Source organism: Mesoplodon bidens (genome assembly GCF_964165515.1).
Source record: "Mesoplodon bidens genome assembly, chromosome: 13".
Taxonomy (NCBI): domain Eukaryota; kingdom Metazoa; phylum Chordata; class Mammalia; order Artiodactyla; family Ziphiidae; genus Mesoplodon; species Mesoplodon bidens.
The window spans coordinates 61,382,224-61,404,058 of NC_138169.1; the positions used below are offsets into that span (position 1 = coordinate 61,382,224).

At 43.8% G+C, this 21,835-nt stretch overlaps 1 protein-coding gene across 3 annotated transcripts in view; it reads left to right on the plus strand.

Moving 5' to 3' along the window:
- SETBP1 (SET binding protein 1) overlaps window positions 1-21,835 on the plus strand; it is a 375,817-nt gene that overhangs the window by 241,863 nt on the left and 112,119 nt on the right. For all 3 annotated transcript variants that reach the window (XM_081251708.1, XM_081251710.1, XM_081251709.1), the window contains one exon: window positions 17,773-21,232. In XM_081251708.1, coding sequence (XP_081107834.1) covers window positions 17,773-21,232 — 3,460 coding nt within the window. The remainder of the gene's footprint in view (window positions 1-17,772; window positions 21,233-21,835) is intronic.

A 21,835-nucleotide genomic window follows, 5' to 3' on the forward strand; every position in this document is an offset into this window, starting at 1 on the left:
GACTGTTTTTATGGCACACTAAATAAAACCTACTTTGGAGCTAGAAGTTTATTGCCAGAGTGGGGAGAGCTGTTGTTTGTGTTTTCTGTGCCCGTCCCTTCCTCTCCCCTCCCTCCCCTTCAGCTGAGACATGGAAAGACGGTGGTAAGATTTTAGAAGTCCTTAGAAAGTGTATAGAAATAATATGATTTTTTAAATTATACTAAAATTTATCTTAACTTTTCCCTGCATCTCATGCTGATGTTACAGGGAGTGTGGTCAGCATTCTTGACTTTCTGAAATCGTTAGATGAGTTCTCAACCAAGCAATAACAAACAACGCAGTGACATGCATATATATAGTGCTTTATGGTTTCCAGAATGTTTTCACATGCCCTAGATCCTCAGGGCAAGCGGGTGATCATTTCTCTATTACAGAAAGAAGGATGGATACCCAGCGGGTCAGGTTACTTCCCAAGGTTGCACCACTAGTTAAGGGTCAAGCGAAAGCTGAAACCCCGATTAATTAAATAAAGAGGAAATGAAATTAAGATCCTTACGTGGACAGTGGCGAGCCTGGGGAGCATTAGAATGAAGGAGAGGCAAGGCTAAGACACTATTAGTCTGTAAATGTTATAGAAGGTAAGTTTCTGTTGACCTGCAGCTGTGCATGGGATGCGTCTTTGTCTTTAAAAGCCTTATGCCCTGGTGCAGAGTCAGCAAAGGCAGGAAGAAAAAGACGTAGCATACCTCAGCATCCATGAGGCCGCAGAAGGAAGCTTTTCACTGTATGATTTTTGCCTGATGGTTAATGCCGTACCATCAGGAAGTGCCGGGGCAAGATGCTTGCCCTCTCTGGGATGCAGTAGTCTCATTGAATGATGAGGTGTTTCCTAGGGGCTCTGCTAGGTCCCTCATCCCCTGTCTCTTCTTGCCTGAGGGGAATTGCTGAAAACGAGCCCAGAATTACCTGACCTGAGACATGGTTAAGCCAGTGGGCCAAGCGAAGGAGGGTCTCAAGGTGACTGCTATTAAAGCAGTTATTGACAAGGCGGGTGTCTGAGAATTGGGCCCACTTAAGGAGCAAGTGGAATTATTAAGGCCAAGCTCTCTGACCAAACTTGACAAGGAGCTGAGGGAAAGGCAGGCACAAATTCTGAAAGAGATAATCCAGCAACCAAGCTGGGACAGAAGCTTCAGGTTGGCCTCACCTTGGAGGCATGTTCAATCCAGAGCTATGGGGGTAGGTCCAACAGGTGCAACAAGGTTCAGCGAAGTGCATGAACTTACAGGTCCCAGAGAGTAATGTCAGAACAGAGGGTGTCATCGCAGTGACTTGCACCTCGTCTCCTAAATGGAGAAGGTTCTCACAAGGGAATAGAAGGAGCAGCTGGAAATTGGAGTCAGGACACTCGGGACCAACTCTGACCATGACTATCTGTGTGAGTCTGAGCAATCCATTAGTCCTCTGATTCAGTGTCTTCCTCTGTCATAGGAGAAGAGGGTCTAAGATTGTGAGAGCACCGTACCTCATCTGTAGTCCGGCCAAATATACATTTGCTTCATGAATGATTCCAGAATAAATTGAGTCAGATACACCAGACCCTGACCTAATGGAGGCAGACATAGATTTTCAACCTACATCCAACTTCTCTGTCACCTTTCAGTGATGCCAGCTGCCCACAGACAGGCGCGTATTCATCATAGATAGTAAGTGGTGCATTTTGTCCCCATGAATTTATAGCATGGCAACACCCCAACCCAAAACAACCCCAACAAGAACTCTGTACAGTGCTTTGCTTTCTATGGTTTGGTGCAGAAAGGGCCTGAAACCCTATTAAGCTAAATCACGACAGTCAAGGACAATGGGGAGAATGTGTGTCCAATTCACAACTTCTAGACAATGGACACCATAAGATATATTCACTCCAGGAAGGCACCAGGTACAGCTGGAGAGATCAAGGCCAAGCCATTTGGCCCAGAATAACTCTGCAGAATTATGACGAGTGAGTGTGCTTGGGATGGATTCTCCTTCAAACTAGTTCGTGTCACTCTGGTTATCAGAAACCCCCTCCCAGACCTGGCATCACACCCAGGAATTTGAGCTGAAACTCTCACCTGGAGGCTGTGAGGATAGCTAGGAGTAAAGGATGCATGTGTCCTGACCCCTCTTACTAGAGAACTGAGTTTCAGATGCAGTAGGGAGGGTGATACCAATAATTATTTTTATTTTTATTTTATTTTTTTTACATCTTTATTAGATTATAATTGCTTTACAATGTTGTGTTAGCTTCTGCTGTACAATAAAGTGAATCAGCTATATGTATACCTATATCCCCTCCCTCCTGGGCCTGCCTCCCACCCTCCCCATCCCCAAATAATTAATAATCATAAAGTTATAATATTAGTAATAACTGGAAATTGTTGAACACTTACAATGTGTTCTATGATAACATTTTTACCAATGTTGTCATGTTTAATTTTCAAAACAACACTGTTAGGCAGGCATGTTATTTCTCCCATTTTAGAAGTAGAGAAGATAAGAAACAAGTCCCTGGTCATACAGGTGGTAAGAGGCAAAGCTAGGATTTGAACTGAGTTCCTTCTGATTCCTGACTCTGAGCGTGCCCTCGGGATTCTCCACTGCATAGTGAGCACTGGAATAGCCTTGACTGTACACCCGGCACTGGATGAAGTGCTTTACATAGATTGACATATTTGATTCACCTATTGACCTTACTAGGTAAGTGTATTATCATCCCTGTTTTGCAGCTAAGGAAATTGGGACACAGACAGGTTAAGCAACTTGCCCAATGTCACACAGCTAGTAAGATTTTAATACCGCTTTCTTAGCTCAAGAGTCTGCGCTCCTCACTGCTACACATTTCTGCTCCACTGCCTCTCAAAAGAAGATAGAAGACAATCCATAAGTGACAGATGCCATGCTACCTTAAACAGGAAGCCTCCTAGAGAAAGTTCAGGAGCACAAACTGAACAGGAGACTCTAAGGGTGGTCAGCACTGATTGACATAGAGACCCACGTGATTGCCGCACCAGGGACATCACTGTGGGCAGCCACCTAGGACACGATCACACTCCAGGGGCAAAAATGATTCTGGGTCTCAGCCCCCACCCACAAGGCTAGCCCCTTGCCTTCTCTCTGCCCTCCTGGCCCTCTTCTAAATGAGACTCATGCGAAATGAAGGATGCACCAAATGCCTGCAGTTTGCAGTATTTAAGGGAAACTTTAAAAGCTGGTTTTTAAAAGGAGGCTAATTCAGCATCTCCGTGACATTTTTGACTTGATTTATAATCAATGGTTATTTTAGCTCTACTGGTAAAAAGCACCAGTTTTGCAGTAAAATGGATTTATAGAAAGGAAACATGAGGTAAAGAGGGAAAAAATACTTCTTTTCCTCCGCCCTCTCCCATCTTAAGACTTTTTCCTCTAACAAGCAAAAGCTAGATATAATCTTTGGGCTTAATCTTTGGGCCCTTTCCTGCCTGGTCTCTGCTACTCCTCCACCCTGGAACAAAGCTGAACAATTCTTAACCCCTTCCATATAGAAGCCCTTAGGTTACCAAGTGTTTACCAAGCTTGGCTGAAGTAAGGCTCTCTGGGCCCTAGCCCAGAATCGTGACTCCAGACTTTCAGGAGAGAGGCCTGGTGAACTGTGAATTTAACAGAGGCCACTGGTAGTTCTTAGCTGCAGGCAGGTTTGCGAAATGCCCTGTTTGGGGCCAGATTAGCCATCCACTCCCCTTATTCATCCAGCTTTCTTTAGGAGATAGCTTTTCCAATCCTGGGCCATTCTGGTTCTCACTCTGAATGCACTTATGGTTTTGTACCTCTCTCGTGGATGTGACATTCAGACCTTAATACTCCACCCCGCTAGTTTGCCACTTCATCGTATGCTACTGATTCTCAAAGAAGAAAAGAGAACATGTTCTTCTTCCTCCTTTTTTGAGGAAGTGGCCTGAAGAATAGGCCACATGGAGAATAGCTGACACATTTTTAAAACCCAACTGTTGCTCCGTGATGCTTCATCTTCATCGTCAGGATCAGTGTGCTCCTGTGGCTTAGGACTTTCACTACAGAATATGTCCCAGGCCAGGACTGTTCCCTGTCCCTTAGGGCTCCTGAGACCCAGCTGAAGGCCTAGAGAAGCTTGGGCAGGGCGGGCAAAGCCGGTTTGCTGGAGCAGGGCAGAGGTGGTACTGTTGGTGGGATTCTGCTTCAGCAAGTTCTCAGCACCTGAATGGCTCAATCAGGAGGCCTCCATGTCCCTTCCAGAAGGATGTGGCGATGTGCAGTCCAATTAGCCCCACCAAGCTTACGCCATGGCTGCCTCTGAAGCGGTAGGCCTGCAGCTCCACACCATTTTCTCTCTTTCTCTAAATTTTCTTAAGTTGACTTCTAGCTCGTCTGCTGAGAGGCTGTTTTTCTATTTGTATGTCACATAAATGAAAGCCCAGTTTTTTAGCATTTTCCCCTAACAATAGCACATTTCCAGACCCACTGGGGAAGCCCCTTTGAGACCTGCTAAGAACTGTTGTAGGAGGGGTTGCCAGGAACACCCTCCCAAGGGCGTGTTCACTTGCAGTTACAGGGTCCTGGTCCTCAGATCCAGGCCAACACCTGCAGGGATGCTTGTCTCCCCAGCTTGGCAAAATAATCCAAGGGCAAACAGAACTTCGGCTCAAAATGGGAAAGCAGTGTCTAATAGATAGAACAATGTATTTTGTGCAGAAGTAAGCTCCCCGTGACTCTGTATTGTCAAGTGGGTCCCAGGGAGGCTCTGAAGGAAGACCTTGAGCTCTGAACATTGCGTTAGGTTGAGGGTGGCGGTGGGGGTAGCGACAGACTTCTGGAATGAGTGACTGCAAGAACGCACCATCCGAGCTTAAGTGAGGCGCTCCCTGGTTAATGCCTCTACCCTACCCCCCGTTTCTGCTGGATGTTACTTTTCAGAAAAGTAGTTTATTGAAAAATACAATACAAACATTTAGCTATATTAACATAGTACCTACTAAGGGCCAGGCACTGTTAAATACTTTACGCTCACCAGCTGCTAATACTCTCACTCCCCTTTGACATGGATACTGCTGTTAATTTCTAGATGAGGAAGCTAAGATAGGAAGAGGCCACAGGACTTGTCCTGCACTGTGGTCCTGGGATTCAGACCCTCGCATAGATCTCAAGCCTCCCCACCACACTGCGGCCTCTCAGCTGTCCCTTGGATCTCAGGAATAGTGACCTCAGTCAAAGGCTTGAGAAAAGAGGGTCTGGGCCAGCACATCTCAAATGGTTGACCTTGGACACCACCTGGGAGCTTGTTAGAAATGCAGAATCACAGCTCCACCCCTGACCTTCTATATCAGAATATGCGTTTTCACAAGATCCCCAGGTGAATCACGTGCAATTTAAATTTGTGAAGCTCGGGGTTCCAGTGTGACTCTTCTATATGGTCCAGGTCTTTCATTTATACTATAGCCCCCCTCCCACAGTTGAGGTGGGGGGAGGGGGAGGGAACAATGAACAGACTTTTAAAACATGAAATCATCTCTCATGCTCTTATTGCTTTAACAAATTCCTCTCACCTTCAGGTATTTTGTTCAGTCCTCATCAGAGTCCTGATTTGTGCTGACAGGGAAAGAGACTCAGGCTAGTGGAGGTGGAGGTGGTACAGCAAGGAGCAGGGCAGTGGAGACAGTGGTGGGGTCCACTGGGGACCAGGCCGGGTCCGCACTCCTGCTGCACTTGCTGCTCCCTGCTCCCCTGCCTCCTGCCCTGTTGGCTTCCCTCCTCTTTGGAGCATAACAAAGGGTGGCTCCCCCACCAGGAGAGCCCTGATATGTCCCTGAACGTGACAGTCCCTCCAGCCACCGCCAATGTTATTAATTTTTTAAACAAACTTCCTGATTGAGGTTCTGGCTGCCTCTAAATTGTCTCTACAAGGAGACTGTGTACTAATTAACCCATAGAAACAATCAATGATGTACCTTTTTCAAGTTTCAGGGTGATTAGAATATGAAAATGAAGAGCACAATGGTGCAGATGTTTTAAAATCACAGCAGACAGCAATTAGTGACACGGAAGCCAGCTGCTTATCTCTCCAGATAAAGCCTCTTAATAGGGAATTACACTGGAGGAGTCATTACCCAGATGGATCTCACATGATTTACAGAGGAGGCGGGGCAGCGTTAACGGATTTGTGAGCAGGTTCTTGTCAAGCTTCCTTCTTACCTCAAGGAAGGTGGATTTGTGGCTGGGGTGGAGGGGGACTTCACCTTTCTACCTGTTGGCCCAGGTCAGGGAAGCCACCAAGGATGAGGAAAGGAGAGAATGGGGCCTGCAAGAAGCCACAGGCACCTGTCTCCTTGATTCAGGCTCCATTGTTTTGGGATCAACTCCCTCAGCTGTCCCTGAGCAAAGGGGAGAGTGAGGAAGGGGAAGGGGAAACACTGAGTTGTTGGCTGCCTAGGTGTTCATTGGAAAGAAAGTGTCACTAAGTTCTGCTGAGTGGCTTTGGGGTGTGTGTGTGTCTGTGTGTGTGTGTGAGTGTGAGTGTGTATGTGTTATAGAGAGCTCTTAGTAATCTTTGTTTGATGTATTTTCTCTCCTTCTTTTACATAATCGAGGTAAAATTTACATATTCTGAAATGTATACATCTTAAGTGTACAGTTCAAAGAGTTTTTGACAAATGTATACAGCTGTGTAACTCACACTCTTATCCTGATACAAAATAGGTGTATTACCCCCAGAAACTTTCCTCCTGCCCTTTCCCACTCCCACCCAACCTTTAAGCAACAACTATTCTGATTATTATCATAATAGATTAGTTTTACCTGTTCTAGAACTTTATGCAATGAAATCATACAGTGTGTACGTTTTTGGAGTCTGGCTTTTTAAACTCAGCATGATTTCATGTGTGTGACTTATCCATATTGTGGAATATATCCATACTTTGTTCTTTGTATTGATGAGTTTGTGTGTTCTTCTGTTGATTGACACCTACGCTGTTTCCAGGTGCTTTCTACTCTGAATAAGCTGCTATAAAGTTTCTGTAAAAGTCTGTTTGTGGATACATGTTCTTATCTCTTGGGTAAATACACAGGAGTGGAATTGCTGGGTCATAGTGTATATTTAGCTTTAAAAGACATCACAGGGAGATCAGCTCGGTGCTTTGTGACCACCTAGAGGGGTGGGATAGGGGGCGTAGGAGGGAGAGGCAAGAGGGAGGGGATATGGGGATATATGTATACCTATAGCTGATTCACTTTGTTATAAAGTAGAAACTAACACAACATTGTAAAGCAATTATACTCCAATAAAGATGTAAATAAATAAATAAAACATGGGCAAAACAGCTTCCAAAGTAGTACCATTTTGTGCTACCTCCAGCAATGGATGAGAGTTGAGAGTTTCAATTGTCCATACCCTTATCAATGCTGGTTATCTTCAATATTTTTAATATTAGCTATCCTACTTGGTGTTCAGTGGTATCTCATGGTGGTTTTAATTGGCATTTTCTTGTTGACAAACGATGTTTGAGGACATTGACATGTGCTCCCTATCCACCCCTACTTGTTTTGTGATCCAGCATATTTTGGCGAAGGTATTTTGCAGTTGTGTGAGGTTAAGTTCACTGAGAGCATTGATCAAATCTTCTGTATATTTTTTCTGATTTTTTTTTAGTCAATTTGCTCTAGCAATTACTGAAAGAAGAGTGTTAAAATCCCTTTAATTGTGTCATTGGCTATGTCTTTCTTTAATTCTCTTCATTTTCATTTCAAGCATTTGATCCAAGTATATGTTACGAGGTGCAAACAAATTTAGGATTATTGTTTCTTGATGAATTGACTCTCTTATTTTGAAATGTCCCTATTACCTCTGGTAATACTCTTTGTTCTGAAGCCCATTTTGCACTATATTAATTCACTCCAGCATTCTAAAATTTGGTGTTTGTGTGGTATGTCTTCTCCCGTCCTTTTAAGCTGTCTTTATCTTTGTATACGGTTGGCCAAAAAGTTAAATCGGGTTTTTCATGTTACAAAAGACCCAAACAAACTTTTTGGCCAACTCAATATTTATTGTGTATCTCTTGTAAACAGCCTATAGTTATGTCTTACTTTTTTATTCAGTTTGACAATCTACCACCTGTTTTTTGGTTTGGCTTTGTCTTCTGTTGTTCATTTGTTGGGGGGAGGGGTTGTTTAGTATATTTAGAGTTAATTACCTATATTGTTGAGCTTAAGTCTACCATGTTACTATATGTTTTCTGTTTTTCCCATCTATCTTCATTCTTTTTTCTCCTTTTCTACCCTCTTTGGACAAATCACGCCTTTTTAGTGTTCCGTGTGTTTCCTTCTATTGTCATTTTAGATATACAACTTTGTTTTATTTTTAGTGGTTGCTCTGGTGATTACAGTATGCACCCTTAAAGTATCACATCTACTTTAATCTAATATTACATCTCTTCAAATATAAGCACCTTACAAGTGTATACTTCCATATACCTTCTCTTGCTCTTTGTTTTATTACTGTACATTTTATTTCTATAAATGTCATAAGCTTCATGATACACTGTTATTATTTCCACTTTAAGCACTCAGTTGCCTTTTGAAGATTTTAAGACCGAGAATAAGACGTTGTATATATGCCCACATATGTACCATTTCCATGTTCTTCATTCATTCATGTAGATCTGAGTTTCTATCTGGTGTCATTTCGCTTTAGCCTAAAGAACTTCCTTTTACATTTCTTGTAATTCAGGTCTACCAGCAGTGAATTCCCTCACTTTTTATTTATCTGAAAATATCTTTATTTTGCCTTCATATATGAAGAATGTTTTCATGGGATAGAGAAATTTAAGTTGACTTTATTTTCATTTTAGTACTTTAAAGATATTATTTCATTGTCTTCTGGCTTGATTTTTATTGATAAAAATCAGACATTATTTTTGTCACTATTTCCCTGTATATAATGTCTTATTACTCTGGCTGCTTTTAACATTTTCTCTTTGGACTTCATCAACTTGTTTACAATATAGTTTTTTTGTGTGCTTATTCTGCTTGGGATTTGTTGAGATTCTTAGCTATGTGAATCCACATGCATTATTCTCTCTTCTCTACTGGGATTCTAATTATATGTATGTTAGACCACTTGATGCTTTTCTATAGGTCACTGAAGTGCTGTTTGTTTGTTTGTTTTTTTAATCTCCCTCCCCCACCCTACACACCCCTCAATTTCGATAATTTCTGCTGTCTTTTATTCATGTTCTCCGAGCTTCTCTTCTACTGTGTCTTGTATGCTATTAAGCCCATCAAGAGAATTTTTCATTTCAGATATTGTATTTTTCCAACTTAGAATTTCAGTTTGTTATTTTGGTATAGTTGCCATCTCTATGCTGAGATTTCCCATATGTTCATCAGTTATTCCCATCTTTTCATTACTACTTGACCATCTTTATAATGGCTGTTTTGAGGGCCTTGGATCTATATCTACCCTCCTGGGTTGCATCATATTTGCTTCAGTGTTTGTCTAATAATTCTTTGTTTGTTTTCCTTTAAAGAGTTTGACTTTTGTTATGGTTGGTAGTTAATTTACTGGCAGATTTGCTTTATCTTATTAAGTGTTCTTTTTAGACTTTGCTAGCTTTTATTCTAGGGCTCGAGTAATTCTACTCTTAAGGAGTACCAATTCTGGGATATCAACTGACCATCTGGGATATTTATTAAAGTCTCCCCATTCTGGCTAGTCAGAAATCCAACACTGCCCAATATTATGTGACCTTAGAACTCTATGTTCAGCTTATAGCCCCCAGTAGCAAATATCTGCTATGCTTCATGGAATCTTGCCCTCAAGTGCAGACTAAAGTTTGGCCAAAGACATAGGGTATTTCTATTAAGGTTTCTAGGATTCTTTTTCTACATAGTTCCCTCTTCTCAGGTACCCTGTCCCCCAAATTCTAGTCCCCTCAAAAGCCTCAAACTATAATCTCTGTTTCCTCTACCCAGTGAAATTACAGTTCTCTGGGTTCCACTTCCCTGTGCCCAGGTTTAGAAAGTTCTCCTGGGCAGAAAACTAGGGGTATGGCAGAGCCTCTTAAGTTTCCTTCTATCTAGAATCACGGCCCATATTACCTGTTGCTCAAAGCCTGAAAATAGTTGCCTCATGTATTTTATAGTTTTATGTTTATTTCCATAGAAAAGTTAAGTCTAATACCTATTAATACCATTATGGTTGGAACCAAGTCAGCAATCATTAATTATGCAGAATTACTGTGTACTCAAGGAAGCATATGATAGTGGCCTCTGTATTTGTATAAGCTGTTATCACCCCCAATAAAAGGAGTGCTTTAATATCACTCACTGCCCCCAAATAACAAATCAGGAATGGTTCCTATGGGAACCACACTAAGGTAACTTCCCAGGGCAATGCATGTGACAGGAAATGAGGACTGTATATACGTAACTGGAAACTTCATGTCCATTTCGGGGCTTTTCTGTGTTCCATTGTCTTAGTCTGTTTGGGCTGCTATAACGGAATACCATAGACTGAGTGGCTTGTAAAAACAGAAATTTATTTCTCACAGTTCTGGAGGCTGGGAATTCCAAGAGCGAGGCGTTGGCAGATTCAGTGTCTGGCAAGAGCCTGCTTCCTCGTTCATAGATGGCCGTCTTCTCTCTGTGTGCTCACATGGTGAAGGACAAGTGAGCTCTCTGGGGTCTCTTTTATTATAAGAGCATTAACCCCATTCATGAAGTCTCCACCCTCATGATCTAATCACATTGTGCTCCCATAGGCCCCACTTCCTAATACCATGACATTGGGAGTTAGGATTTCAACGTATGAATTTTGAAAGGACACAGACATTCATGGAATTCTATGGAATCAGAGGATCATAAAGCCCTGGTTCAAATAGGGTACTTAGTGACATTCTTCTCTACCTACCATTAGCAAATGCAGGAACGAACTGGGCTGAGGAGAGATGCTTTGAGAGCAAGTTCAATGGAAGCTGGCATGTGCATTCCTCCTATTCATGAGCCTAAATGGTAATTTTCAGTCTTTTCTTAAGTGACAGAACCATCTCTCTCCACCTCCTTTCTCTTTAATGAAATCCTTTGCAAGGCTGCTCTGTTCAATTGGGGGTTAAAAGAATGGAGCTTCTCTGTTGCCCAATCCACTGGCTACAGTTCAGAAATGTCTTTACAAAATCCTAGGACTCTGTGGAACACATTTGAAAACCACTGAGCTGGAACATCTCCTGATAATATCAGAGCCTCTTTAGTCCCTAACCCAGACCCCTGTCTTTGATATAATCCAGTGGTTCTCAACTCTGTCTGCACATTGGGATAACTGAGAGCTTTGAAAAATGTACTACTGTTCAGGTCCCACCTCTAGAATGTTGACTTAATTGGTCTGGATCAGATCCCAGCTATGGTGTTCTTTATGAAGCTTCCTGGATGATTCTAACATGCAGCCAGGGTTGAGAACCTTTAATCAGACAATGTGTGGTTGCATTCCTTTTCTCCCACACTCAGCTCTTGCTCAGGCTTGAGCACTTGCTTCGAGACTCAGGGGTGGAATGCCAAGATTCCCCAGAGCTCTGGGGATTGGCTTGGATGAGTTGGGGAAATAGAAATCCCAGGGTGGGAGGTCACGAACCCCTGCATGCCTAGTTCTTTCTGGGAGGACAGTATTTTCATCCACCCATATAACTGACCTCTGCCCACCATGCAGTGTACTTGGAAAACCTAAACAGAGGATGGACTGTGTTAAGAGTTTCTTACTATGTAAATTACAAAGAGTTCAGAGAGCAAAACAGGAATACTCAGTGGTGCCAAATTACATATCCTAACAGGCCTGTGGTGGTTTGCTCTGCATATTTACCACCAAAAAGTGCTGCGAATGTCACAGCAACCACTGAAGAGCCCCACCCCAGAGGAATTATGGTGTTAAAACATTAGATAAGTGGTTTTACAACTCAATTATATATCAGAATTATCTGGGGAGCATGTTAAAATGCACATTCCTGGGCTTCCCTGGTGGCGCAGTAGTTGAGAGTCCGCCTACCGATGCAGGGGACACGGGTTCGTGCCCCGGTCCAGGAAGATCCCACATGCCGCGGAGTGGCTGGGGCCGTCAGCCATGGCCGCTGGCCCTGTGCGTCCGGAGCGTGCGCTCCGCAACGGGAGAGGCCACAACAGTGAGAGGTCCGCGTACCGCAAAAAAAAAAAAAAAGCGCACATTCCTTGGTCCCACCCTGGGAGATGGCGAATGAGCCTATCTGCAGTGGGACCTAGGAATCTGTATTAGCAACCAGTACCTTAGGTGGCTCTGATACAGGGATCTAGGACCACATCTCGAGAAGTACCAGGTGCCAAAATAAGAGATAAAGCTCCCTCATTCCTTCATACCCAGGCACATTTTCCTGTTCATGTAAAGCAAAATATCCCACAAACAGTAAATTTAAATTATTGCTCTCAAAAGTAGCACAAACACAGCTAACCCAAAAGCGTAGTTTATCATCCACAAAGTCATGCTTGATTTTTGATTTTTTTTGTCTTGATTTTTGATTTTTGATATGACTTTTCTCAGACCCAAATCGTCATGTCGTCCTCTCATTGTGACAAAACTTGCTTTAGATAAGCCTGAGATAAGGCTGGGTGACTTCCTTTCTTCCATTTTCATAGACTTTTAAGCTTTTATGCAGTGATTTAATGCTTGTTTTTAAATTATGTAAAAATAAAGTGCTTTTTAAAAAGAAATCTGACTTGTACAAAATTTAGATTCTGTATAAGCCAATTTATACGTTGGTTGTGGGGGAGGAGATAGTTATCTACTTTACAAAATAATTCTTCACATTACAGAAGGACTTCCTTCCATAAACACATTCTGTAGGAGAGAAATCTGTCTAGTGTTTTGAGAATGGTGTTTCCCTGATGAATATTTGGCCTAGGCTCAAGGTGCATGGAAAGCACTGCTCTTATAAAAAGTAAGCCATACCTTCAGAATGACTGTGAGTTCCACAAACAGTCAATCAATTTGTGGGGATGGGGAAGCAGCCAAGATGAAACTGGAGGGAAGGGGTCAGTACACAACCTTAGAAAGAATGACATAGCCCGAGGACATGACATAAACTGATTAGAACCAAATGGGTCCAAGATGGCAGACAGGTCGACTTCCACTAGACCTTGAGCCTCAGTATACACTCATTGGAACACATCAGCAAGGTAAATGACACACCCACAGGCACCATGACAGTTTCAAGGCCAACCATAAGGATCAAAAAGTGGGCGGTGGCTCAATTCCTAGAAATCCCCACCCCTTCCCCAAATAGCTGGAATACTCCTCCCACTCATTAGCCTATGAAATTACCCACCCCTGTAATAACTGACAACCCCATACTCTGGTGCCTTTCTCACCTTCTGAGATGGCCCACACTCTGTCTGTGGAGTGTGTTTCTCTCTAAATAAATCCACTTCTTACCTATCACTTGGTCTCTCACTGAATTCTTTCTGCGATGAGACATCAAGAACCTGAGCTTCATTAAGTCCTGAAACCAGGTGTGTGATCTCAGTTGGAAGACCGTGGGTTTTGGCCAGGTTCGAGTCCCAGCCGTGTGGGTTCAAGCCCTAATCAGGGTTTTGGCTGGGTTTGAGTCCTGGCCGCATGGGTTCAAGTCCCAATCTGGATTTAGGCTGGGTTTGAGTGCCAGCATGTGGGTTCAAGTCCCAGTCTGAGGTGCACGGTTTCAAAGAGACATGCTGAGCTTGACGGTATTAAAAGTTTTCCATAAAAATAATCTGGCCCAATGTAGAATCTCATCAGCTATTCCCTTATTTGCTAACCATTTCAGAGATAGCCCTGCTGGGGGCTGAGGGTAGTATAAAGTTCATAAAAGATTCAGGTCTGATCCCCCAGAAAAATCTAAAGGGGAAGTGGAAACAAGTGCTATGTGGGTTAATAAGGCCGCAAGTCAAAGCCCCCTATATGGAATAATATCCCCAGACCTCTGGAGAAGGATGGGAGGGAGAGCTCGCTTGCCCCTGCATTGAGCTGGGAGCCTGTTTTGCGACGTCTGGCTCTGTCTCAATGGAGTAAGTGCTCAGTTCTCAGTGAAGGGCATATTGGAACTGACAGTCTCACCATTGTGTATATAATCTGTCATGGCTGACAGATGAAGAAATGGGATTTTGTGAAATGCAACGAGATATAGCCATCAGCCACTGCTGGAAGGAAGCCTTGTTCTCCTGGACCCCTTAAAAAGCACTCATTCTCAGTCCTCTTTGCCCCTTCACTGCAGCCGTCTGAGCGCTGGGTTTAAAGCACCATTTCCCCCCCATTACTGCTGATCTTTTGTTGTGCTTCCCTTTTGTCCACCCTGCCCTTTGATTGCCAAGCTCTCCCAGCAGGGCAAATTGCAGCTGAAATGGTAGAAACAATGGGATCAGGCAGTGTCCAGATGGAGGCACTGGGAACCAGGCATGCTTAACTGCTTACTTTCAGCTGGTCTGCCCTGAGTGTAAGTGAGCAGGCCCCACCTTTCAATTGCCAGAGTGAAATCCACCCTCCTGACAGTCACATGGGCTTCCCCAGAAGCAGGGTTAATTGGAAAATGAAACAATTAATGGGAGATGAGAAAGAACTAACAGTAAAAATTGCGCTGAAGGGGAGTTACCTTGCAAGTGCCTTTAGTCCTTAAGTATTTGGGAACGGTCTTTTGTTCAACATGTAATGCATCTGAGCCCTCCAGTTTCATCATGAGCCATTATGAAATGAGTGATTGGTGGCTTATTGTCTTTTGTGTGCAGCCATATATTTTGTCATGGTAATAGGCATCTTAAATATTATTTTGTTTGTTCATTCAACAAACATTTATTGAGAACTTTCTGGGTGGTTTGCTTTGTAATAGATACTGGAGATAAAAGGATAAATGAGTGTCTCTGACCTCAAAGTACTTACAGTCTAGGAGAGAGAGACAGAAAAGTATACAAATAAATGGCACATCGCATTACAAGGATTGTGATAGATGTCTTCATGAGAGACAATGGTGCATGCAGAAGGAATGGCATAAGAAATTAGGCTGAAGGAGGTAACAGTGTCTGCAGACAATATGTTGCAATATACAGGTCATTAATCTCACTAATGACAAAATGGAATACCCATAGTAAAATGGATGTTCCTTCATTTATTCAATAAATGTTTATTGAGTGCCTGCTATTTGCCAGGCACTGTACTTGGTATCTCTGTGATGGTGTATACAGGCTAGAAAGGGAGACAGGCATTAATTCAATTAGTACAAAAATCAAATGTAAATTTAAAACTATGATAAGTACAACAAAGATGAGATACATGGTTTCATGAAAACTTATAATAGGAGTATTTCTATAAGGTAGGGGGCCTCACTAGGATTGAGCTGAGATTAGAATATAAAGAAAAGTTAATGAAGGACTCTACTAGTTGCCAAGAATAAGATGGAGCAATAGGGAAAAACGGATGGGAATTAGGGGTGAAGATTCCAGCTTTACCACGAAGCCCCTCTGTGGACTTCAGTATACAGATCTGGAAAAGTGGAGAGGGGTTGATGACAAGGGTAGAGGTGAGAGGGTGGCTATGAGTGCTGTTTTGCCCAGGTCCAAAATAACTTAAACCTTTTGTCCTACAATTTTTATTAAGTGCTACCACTAACTCTCTAGAATGTTCTAGTGTGAGCAACCAATTATTTTGTCACCCAAAGAAGTGGGAAATTTTGTTTCCAAGCCCTCTTCTAGCCTGTCATGCTGTGAGTATACACATAGTGCCAACTAAAATCCAAAGCATAAATGGCAAATTAACAAAGCCCTGACTCATAAAAGATAAGTAGAATTTACTATTTTATGCCATGAATAAGATATCTCTATTTTTGCCAAAAATGAGATAGAGCCTATGTCCACAGCAGTAATACCTAGCAGCCAAAGTCAAGTGTCAGGATTAGTTCTCTAGATGTTGATGATGGCAGTGTCTCTACTATAAACTGCAAGGTGAAGAAAAAATTAAATACTTTATTTTCTTAATTTTCTCCTGGGCACTTAACAGGCTTAGCTTGGGGAAGCTCTCTCATGATTCTTAAAAAATATGCTTCAATATTGGAAGTATAAACAGGATTTCACAAAATCAGGGAGGCAGAAAATAATGCTAGGGATTCCAGGAACTGGTGTGAATGAAACCCTGGTTGCTTAACTATATTGTATTTTACCCATAATTCCTTCTGCCATCTGCATTTTGACTCTTAACAGGGACGATAAGAGATGTTTTCTAATAAAGCGTAAATCCTATAGCATCAATGGCAAAAGACAGAGAAGAGATAGGTGATAGATATATAGCTAGCTAGCTAGCCAGCTAGATAGACACGTACAATACATACATACATAGACAGGTAAACAGATACATATTATAGGCTAAAACTTCCTAAATTCACTAAGCCATCATCATATACTTCTTAGTTGGGATATTATCAAAGCTTTCTTAATTTACTAATATTTTCCCTTCTTTAACAAATCTTAGGGAAATACATCCTCTGTGTATAAAACAGGACTTATAATAAGCTTTAAAGACTGCTTTCTTTGTACTCATAGCCTGGCTTAAAATCTATCTGGAACAATGTAAACATATCTATATTACAAATAGCTTAATATCTCAAAACAGTGTGTTCACTATCCATTCCCTTTGTGAGTTTATAGAAGTTGGATATGTTGTGTCTCTAGCACACGTTCTGCCTTTGCTGGCCGAAGAGTTAGTCTAAGGAAGGTGCAAAGTCTGAAGACATTCATGTAGAGCCAATGTAGGGAAAAACACAGCTGACAAAGTCCAATGGAGTGATCTTGAATGATAATGATTTTTTTTTTCCTGGCACATTTGTCCAGGAGACTTGTTTCCTTTTTTTTTTTTTTTTTTTCTTTTTTTTTTTTCTTTTTTCAAGGTTCCTTTTGAGAATATCCACGCATTTTCTCAAGAGAGTAGTCAGGGCCTAATGTGGGCTTAAGGATGTCTTAGCGGGCTCACTCCCAAACACGCACCACTCCTAGAGTCAACAGAGATTTGAGGGCTCTTCCATGTTTCTTTCCTTCTTTTCATTTCTTCTCTATGCCCTTGACTGGCCCACTTTTCCCCATGCAGTCGTCAAAGTTCCCCCCCTTAATTCCTCAACTTGTGCTTTTTCTCCTTGTTGCAGTGGTTCCTAATGAGTTGCTTGTTTGAGTGCAGAGATGCTGAACTCCAGGATAAACTCCAAACAGAAATGAACTGCAGTAGGCAGAAGCAAGGGAAAGATGTGTGTTTGAGAAGAAGCTGGGGCAAAAATAAGCTGCAGCTGGAGTTAGGGAAACAAGTGCATGGAGTCTGGAAGTTCAGATGCACTCCTGAACTCTGCCACCTTGGGCAGGACTCTCCACGGCTGAAGTTTTAGAGTCTTCATTTGGAAAATAGAAGCATTGGACTGAGGGACCTTTAGGGCCCCTCCTGACTCTAAACAGTTCTTATTCTGAGATTGCATTAAACCAAGATAGGTTAAAGTTCCTGTTATCTAGGGGGAGAAAGCGATTATAGCATCCTTATTAATGTTCAAAATCAACACAATGTATTTTTACTAAAGAAATTGAAAAAAAACCTTCACAAAGCATTCTGGAATTAAAGGTGTCTGTTTCCAACTTTTGAATAATTAAGCCTTTTGACATTAAATTTTAAATAGTTTCACCATGCTGATCTTTGTTTCTCTCTCTCTCCTTCTCCACTCCACCCACCCTTAGGCTTATGAGCGGCCACAGAAACACTCAGCTCTCCATTATGACCCAGGCCTCCCACAGGACTTCACCGGTGACACCTTAAAACCAAAGCACCAGCAAAAAAGCAGCAGCCAGAACCACGTGGACTGGTCCACCAACTCTGACAATGGACCTGCCACTCAGAATTGCTTCATCAGTACAGAGTCTGGCAGAGAAACTGCAAGCACCAGCAAGATCCCAGCTCTTGAGCCCCTGGCTTCCTTTGCAAAGGCCCAGGGGAAGAAAGGCAGTGCAGGGAGCACATGGAGTCAGTTGTCCAGCAGTAGCAAAGATCTGCTCTTGGGAGGTGTGGTTCCATCTCCAAGCAACCACAGCTCGCCAGCTCCACCCAGCAGCTCTGCTGAGTGCAGTGGGCTCCAGCCCTTGGTAGATCAAGATGGAGGAGGTGCAAAGGAGCCCCCAGAACCACCTACTACTATAGGCAGCAAGAAAAAGTCCAGTAAAAAAGATGTGATAAGTCAAACCATACCAAACTCAGACCTAGACTGGGTCAAGAATGCTCAGAAAGCATTTGACAATACAGAAGGGAAAAGGGAAGGCTACTCTGCAGATAATGCCCAAGAGGCATCACCAGTCAGGCAGAATGTGAGTTCCGTCAGTAATCCTGAAAATGACTCAAGCCATGTCCGGATTACTATCCCTATCAAGGCACCCTGCCTAGATCCAAGCAGCCATAAGAGGAAAAAGAGACAGTCCATCAAAGCAGTGGTGGAAAAGATCATGCCAGAGAAAGCCCTGGCTTCTGGAATCACTATGAGCAGCGAAGTAGTTAATAGGATACTTTCCAACCCCGAGGGTAATAAGAAAGATCCCCGTGTCCCTAAGTTGGGTAGAATGATGGAGAATGAGTCCCCCTCAGCTGGCCTTGAAACTGGTGGAAATGCTGAGAAAGTTGTTCCTGGAGGTGTATCTAAGCAGCGGAAGCCACCCATGGTCGTGACACCTCCAACATGCACAGATCACTCTCCAAGAAAGCTGCCAGAAATCCAGCACCCCAAATTCGCTGCAAAACGGAGGTGGACGTGCAGCAAACCAAAACCCACCAGTCTCCTGCGGGAGGCAGTCATGGCCACTTCCGATAAACTGATGGTGGAACCGCCATCTGCTTACCCCATAACCCCGTCCAGCCCTCTGTACACCAACACAGACAGTCTTACTGTGATCACGCCGGTAAAAAAGAAGCGGGGACGACCAAAGAAGCAGCCTTTGCTCACGGTTGAGACGATTCATGAGGGGACCTCCACCAGTCCAGTCAGTCCCATCAGCCGGGAATTTCCTGGAACCAAGAAAAGAAAGAGACGACGTAGTTTAGCTAAGTTGGCCCAATTAGTGCCAGGAGAGGACAAACCCATGAGTGAGATGAAATTTCACAAAAAAGTTGGAAAGCTTGGGGTGTTGGATAAGAAGACCATCAAAACTATCAATAAGATGAAAACACTCAAAAGGAAAAATATCTTGAACCAGATCTTGTCCTGCTCCAGCAGCATTGCGCTGAAGGCCAAAGCTCCCCCAGAGACCAGCCCTGGGGCAGCAGCAATCGAGAGCAAATTGGGCAAGCAGATAAATGTCAGTAAGAGGGGCACCATCTACATTGGCAAGAAGAGGGGCAGGAAGCCAAGGGCAGAGCTGCCACCCCCATCCGAAGAACCCAAAACAGCCATCAAGCACCCGAGGCCAGTTTCTAGCCAGCCGGATGTTCCCGTCGTGCCTTCCAACTTTCAGTCACTTGTGGCGTCTTCACCAGCAGCTATGCACCCACTTTCGACACAGTTAGGTGGGTCCAATGGCAACCTGAGCCCCGCCAGCACTGAAACCAACTTTTCAGAGTTGAAAACTATGCCAAATCTCCAGCCCATCAGTGCTCTTCCAACCAAAACCCAAAAGGGAATCCATAGTGGGACCTGGAAGCTGTCTCCACCCAGGCTGATGGCCAACTCCCCTTCACACCTTTGCGAGATCGGGTCACTCAAGGAGATAACACTGTCCCCTGTGAGCGAGTCCCACAGTGAGGAGACGATCCCGAGCGACAGTGGCATTGGGACAGACAACAACAGCACGTCTGACCAAGCAGAGAAGAGTTCCGAATCCCGACGGAGGTACTCTTTTGATTTCTGCTCCCTGGACAACCCGGAGGCCATCCCATCTGACACCAGCACAAAGAACCGGCATGGCCACCGGCAGAAGCATCTCATTGTGGACAACTTTCTGGCCCACGAAAGCCTCAAGAAGCCAAAGCACAAGAGGAAACGGAAAAGCCTGCAAAACCGTGATGATCTCCAGTTTCTGGCAGACCTGGAAGAGCTCGTCACCAAGTTCCAAGTGTTCAGGATCTCTCACCGGAGTTATACTTTTTACCATGAGAATCCATATCCCAGCATTTTTCGGATTAATTTTGATCACTATTACCCGGTGCCATATATCCAATATGACCCGTTGCTCTATCTTCGTAGGACTTCAGACTTAAAGTCAAAGAAGAAGCGTGGTAGGCCTGCAAAAACCAATGACACCATGACAAAGGTGCCTTTTTTACAAGGGTTCAGCTACCCTATTCCCAGTGGAAGTTACTATGCACCCTATGGAATGCCTTACACATCAATGCCTATGATGAACCTTGGTTATTACAGTCAGTACCCAGCTCCTCTGTACCTGTCGCACACGCTCGGAGCAGCGTCCCCATTCATGAGGCCAACAGTGCCACCACCTCAGTTTCACACAAGCTCCCATGTGAAGATGTCTGGTACGGCTAAGCATAAAGCAAAGCATGGAGTGCACCTGCAGGGGCCCGTGGGCATGGGCCTCGGTGACAGGCAGCCATCCCTGAATCCTCCCAAGGTGGGCAGTGCCGGTCTGTCCAGTGGTCGGCTCCACAAGAGGAAACACAAACACAAGCATAAGCACAAGGAAGACCGGCTCCTGGGGGCCCACGACAACCTGAGTGGTCTCTTTGCAGGCAAAGCCACAGCCTTCTCCAGCCACATCCTGAGCGAGCGGCTGAGCACCGCAGACAAAGAGCTCTCACTTGTGAGTGAGAAAAACAAGCATAAGGAGAAGCAGAAGCACCAGCACAGTGAAGCCGGCCACAAAGCGTCCAAGAACAACTTTGAGGTGGACACCCTGTCTACGCTGTCACTTTCTGATGCCCAGCATTGGACGCAGGCCAAGGACAAAAGTGACTTGAGCAGCGAGCCTGTGGACTCGTGCACTAAACGGTACTCTGGCAATGGCGGGGACGGAAGCAGCGCAAGACCAGAGAGCCTGGATGTGTTCAGTGAGATGAACCCTCCGAACGACAAGTGGGACAGTGATGTGAGTGGGAGTAAAAGGAGGAGCTATGAAGGCTTTGGGACGTACAGGGAAAAGGACATCCAAGCCTTCAAGATGAACCGCAAGGAGAGAAGTTCCTATGACTCCTCCTTATCTCCAGGTAAGGCCGAATTTTCTTCAAACTTGGACTGTCCTGTTACTTGGTTGCTGGGCCCTGCTCTTCAGCAGTCCGCCATCTCTGGCACGTTGGGTTCACTAGTTTGCAGAGAGGTAGAAACCAAATGAAAACAGGTCTCCGTGCAAATTTGAGTCTGCTGCACATTTTATGCATTGTTTAATCAGTTACTTTCTGTCTTTCCTCTCTTGGAGCCATTGCCTGAGAACTGTGGGCCCAGAGGCAGCCCCAGTAGCTGCCAAGACTACAACCATACCCACTACCTTTATGCTTTTAATTAAAGACGCTATGCCTAAGTCTTCATCTGATCTGATGGTAAATTTGCTAGTTGGATAAAACCTCTAAAACTTTCTAGGAATACCAACAAGATCCCAAGAATGTCAAAGTTGGATGGGAATGAATATCTAGTTTACCTGACATGCTAGCTCTAGAAGTCACACATCCTAGGTTGAAACACCTACAGGAGAGCCATTGGAAGCTGATGACCAGTGAATCTTGAAGTCTACCTGATAAGGAAGCCACAGCTCAAAGCCATGTTGTCCTCTTTTTGGCATTTGATAAGCAGCTCTTGGTAGACCCCTAAAGTGA